Below are 5,097 nucleotides of genomic sequence, written 5' to 3' on the forward strand. Positions count from 1 at the left end.
GCGGGTAAAAGAAAAAGACAAGTGTTTGTAGGTCCTACACTACATTAAAAAAAACTACAATTTCAGCGAGAATTACGGCCCACCCCAGAAAATGATAGCGGAAAAAGTGTTGAGCTGATCTGCAAAAAGAAATAAAAAGTAGAAACGTAGAAGCTGAAAATTCTGATCCTAAACAAAAAAAAAACGTCAACATCTTCCTGTGCCGAATGTTATAATTAAAGGAAGTTTCCTACTTTATGTGTGTTAAGTTATTGTCGATTCTTCTGAAATTTTCACTTTAATTAACAATAATTTGTTTCAACAGAGAAAAAATTAAATACATAGTTTTTAAAATCACTGATATAGTTTTAATATGGCCCTATGGGGGTCGCCAGAATTTTTTAACTTGTAAAGGGGTCGCGTATTCAAAAAGGTTGAAAAACACTGCTCTAAGCAAACCCATAAGACTGCTACTGTGTTTTGCTTTTATAGATTAGTCTTTTTATATAGTAATAAATTTTAATTTAAACTTTTAAAGATCTCTTACACAAATGCAAGCACATGAAAATATCAGATTTAATGAAAAAAGTATAGAAAGTCTAGATATTATTGATACTTCAGATTAAGGTCAACAGGAAAACTCAGATGATTTTGCCAAAAAGAAAACATTTTCATTTAATGGTGTTTAGCAATGAAGAAAAAAATTTATATTAAAGTATAATACTTTTGACTGTAATTGCTAGATAATTATCAATTGCTTTAATAAGCATATTTCTGTTAATTACAAAAAAAGAATAGTACACTTTTACTAACTTTTGAAACCTAACCCAATGTTATACAGGGAATATCTGTACATGAAAAACTGAATAATTTTTTTTGTTATATTAGAAGACTTCCTTCAGGAATAAGTAATTTGAACAGAAACAAAAAACTTAATAAAGATGAAATCATTAATTTAAAATTTTTCAAGCATTTTTTATTAAACATGCAAGTCTTTAATAAAGAATGCAAAAGTGTTAGGTTTTTTCTTGTATATTGTATATTTATTCAACTCGCAATGCTAACTTTAGCATATTTATTTTATTTATAAACTAGCAGTACCTGGCCACACGTTGGCTGTGGCTCAAAATGTATCTATTATAAATGTGTAACACTCCCCATGGGAAGGAATTTCGAAAAATCTCTTCTTAGTGTACACATTCTCTTTAATAGGGTACCTAATAAAACGCAATCAAAAATGCAAAAAACTGCATCTAAAATAGTATAATAGAAGCCGAGTGCTTCATGGTAAGCCTTAATTTTGTTCCTCTCCCCCACAGGGGGAATTTCGACATCTAATATAGAAGTTTGGACACATGCACTGCATATCTTGCCAACCATGCAACTGCACCGCGCAGTTACCTATCTCGTATATGTATGTGTCTTGCCCCTTGCCACCAAAAATATAATGCTTACCTAGATGATATTTTTTAATTTATATGAATGTTTAATGGAATAATATACAGCCTATGTCCACCCTGAAGGTCCATTAGTGGATCCTATTACATCCGGGTCCAGAGCCAGTCACGGTTTACTCTGATAGCCAGTCATTGCTACAGGCTTTGAACGACGGGTACCATCACGATTTGCTGGTACATGAGATCAGGAGCATGGTGCTGAGGGCAAGACACAAATGACATGTTGCCTCGCGATGGGTCCGAGGCCACACCGGGATCCTGGGTAACGAACGTGCCGATCAGCTAGCAAAAGCGGGAGCTAGTGGCCCATTTATAACGAGGACGGTCGAACCCTCGGCTGTTTATATAAAAAGTACCTTGCGGAAACAATCGATGACCATCTGGCAAGAGCGCTGGACTCAAAGTACAGTAGGTAGGTCAACCTATGCCTTCGTGCCTGTAGTTTGCCTCACTCCGGTGTGTTGCAACAGTCTTATGACACAGATACTGACCAGCCACGGGAGGTTCCCCACTTCAAGTCCCGTTTCGGGCAAGGAGGTGGTAGCTGCTCCTGTGGGTGTCCTCGCGGTGACGCGAGACACTATGTACTTGACTGTCCTCTCACCGAGGATTTCCGCCGAGGGGCCGACCAAGTCAACTGGTCTCGGCCGCCTGAACAAGCACTTCGAACGCTAGCAGCTAGTAAAAGAAACTTAAAGAAACTAAAGGAATTGATGGAAATGATCATAAATTTATGATCTGATTGCCTGGTGGATGCACTAGGCTGGGCCCCTTTTCTTGTAGGGAAGGGGACCCCGCTGTCCGATGTTTATTAAAGCAAAGTTTCTTTGCAAGTATGAGCTGGAAAGGTTTAGTTAGTGGACCAAAGTGCAGTATAAACTGCACAATCTAAAGCTATGTCAAGTATGAGAGCTGGGGCTGGTAATGTTGACGGGCAACCGAAGGATGCATCACGGGGCCCCCGCTTTGCCGATTTGTAATCTGTGGCAGAAACCCTTCAGATCGAAGACGAAGGAAAAGACATAGTCTCTTAACCCTGTGGTGCCAATGGCGGGGCAGGGAAAGGGATCCCAATTGGGAGATGATCCTTAAGAGATCTGAAGGTCCATTCTAAATATTGGTGAAAGAATTTTTGAAATCAGATGAGTAGTTTCAGAGATTACCTCCTACATCCAAACTTACAAACTTTACCTCTTTATAATATTAGTATAGATAAAAATGAATAAAATAGTTTTACAGAAATTTAATTTTTAAAATTGTGTTACTGTTAACGTAAACACTAAGCATATTCTTTTTCCTCCTAAAAATTCAAATTATATATATATAGTGAAAATTAATTAGGATAGCATGTCTTGGTAAAAACTCACTGTCTATGGTACTGTCACAAGGCACTATGCAAAATTAAAATTAATTCAGAATACTAATAATGTTAAAAACTTTTAAGATTTTAAAAATTATTTTCACAAAGGAGTTTTCCGAATACATCACGATCAAGTTAAAGAGAAGTGGCATCATCACAGATATTTACAGGAAACAAAGTACATTGCAATATTCTTAATACTAAATAAAATTTTAATACTTATTACCTTGTGCTAAAGGATGTCCATTTCCATGTTCAGTTTTACTTAATACTCTTTTTAATTTTTCATAACAAGCAAAATATAGAGCATGAGCAGGTCCAGCACCAGTAACAACAGCAGACATACCTCGGACAGGTCTAAAAACGCCTTCGTAACGAATCATTTTATAAAGACCTTCTGGAAAGGTACGATAATCAGCCTTTGGATTAGGCCGAAGACTCTGCATACGTGTCTAAAATAAAATTTAAAACTAAATAAATAAATGAGTAGTTTTAATAATAAATATTTAAAGTGTCTATAATACACTATGAATCATCCTGTAAATACACACATATTTATTAATTAATATTAAAAATATTTTTTTTGCTGTAAATAAAAAATATGTTTACTACAGAATATATTTAAGATATTTTCAGTTGCTTTACAAAAATCAGAATATTCATATTTAAATTACTACAGTATTTTAATTGATTTATGTAATTTGTGAACAGTTTTATCTGTTACTCGTATGTAAATTTTGAATAAGTTTAAAATATATTTAATTTTCAAATATTCTAATTTTTGAAAACAATAGAACAAGCTTTAAATATATTCCAGGATAAAAGTATTTTCTATTTTAAATAAAAATTTACTGATTTGCATCATCAATATGTGTATATTTAAAAGTTGTTCTGAATGAGTTAATAATGAGTTCTGAATGATTATAAGCTTACTTGTTAGATATATTCATCATGCTATGAATGTAAAAACTTATATATAAACCAACTCAATATTTTTATAATTATGAAGTTATAAAAAGTTTGTTGCACTGTTTACAAAAACTGAATAGACAATGTGAAATGCAACTAAATCATCATAACTGGATGGTTGAAGCAGTAATGTGTCAGCATACCACTATGGGAGACCAGGCGTGAGTCTAAATCAGTTCTCAAATGAAGCCATTTTGAACATTTGTACTTATTAACCATCATTAAAATATCTACCATTTTAGACAGTTTTCAACATCTTGAATAATAAAAGTTGCAGGCATGAGTCATTTTCCATAGATGACAAGTAACAACACAAAAATGTATTTTCAGATAATGCAGCAGTGCTTAAAATTTAGCACTTTCTAGATCAGTATTCAGTTCTTATGTAAGAAGCAAGTGTAAATGATTTAGAAAATTTAAAATTTTTAAGTCCTCAATTCTTAAACTTATTACAAATGAGAAAAATCTATTAAAAGAAAGTATAAATTTAAAAATATTTTTATTATGTTAAGACAAAAATGCAACTTTTTAATATGTCAAAATAGGAGAAAGCTTAAGTAACAGTACATGCTAGGAGAAAGCTTAAGTAACAGCACAGCACTAAAACAAACTGTACATTCTAAAATTTATTAAAGAAAATAATACATAAATGCAGAAACTATTCTATCCACAGCACCGGGATGAAAATGACGTCACACTACGGAACCTGTGACCGGTGCTCTGTGCGTATATGTTAAAATATCCTGACAAACGTTTTCGAGCGTTCCAATCGCTCTTCTTCAGGTCAACTGAAAGAATTCCCCGGACGGAGTGTATATTATTCTCTAGGATCGGGTGTCGGTTTCGAGGGGATGGGTCTCTTCCGGTGTGTGCGGTCGTGCGGCGGGGGGAGGAAGCGGTGGGTTGGCGTCCAATAGCGATTGCCAGGCCAGAGACAAGGTTAGTTCCTCTTTCCGGTTAATGCAGGTAGCTAGCCGGTCGGCGTTGTGGATAGCCGCGGCTTCCAGCCATCTAAGCTGCTGTTGGTGGGGCGTGTTGACAATAATGGTAGCCTTCTCGAAGTGCACCTCGACTTCGGGGTCGGATGCATAAGTGGCTAGGGCTGTGGTCAGCCTGCCGTGCCGGATATCCGCTTGGTGTTCACGTAGGCGGGTGCTTAAAGAGCGTTTGGTTGAGCCGATGTACAGTAGCTCTGCGTTTTGTCTATTGTCATGGAGCGGGATAGAGTAGATACCGGGGAGTCTGGTGCGATCGGGAGGGTCTTTATCGTTTCTTAGGATGCGGAAAATCGTGGGGCATCTTCTGTATGCCAGTCGAATCCCGTGCTCTTTG

The 5,097-nt window shown here is 35.9% G+C and overlaps 1 protein-coding gene across 1 annotated transcript in view; it reads right to left on the reverse strand.

Moving 5' to 3' along the window:
• Window positions 1–5,097, reverse strand: part of LOC111614867 (mitoferrin-2A-like) — a 42,952-nt gene that overhangs the window by 5,128 nt on the left and 32,727 nt on the right. The window contains exon 2 of the mRNA XM_023356233.1: window positions 3,023–3,248. Coding sequence (XP_023212001.1) covers window positions 3,023–3,248 — 226 coding nt within the window. The remainder of the gene's footprint in view (window positions 1–3,022; window positions 3,249–5,097) is intronic.

The sequence above is a fragment of the Centruroides sculpturatus genome, unplaced genomic scaffold (genome assembly GCF_000671375.1).
Source record: "Centruroides sculpturatus isolate CEXI.00-Female unplaced genomic scaffold, Cexi_2.0 scaffold2204, whole genome shotgun sequence".
NCBI lineage: Eukaryota > Metazoa > Arthropoda > Arachnida > Scorpiones > Buthidae > Centruroides > Centruroides sculpturatus.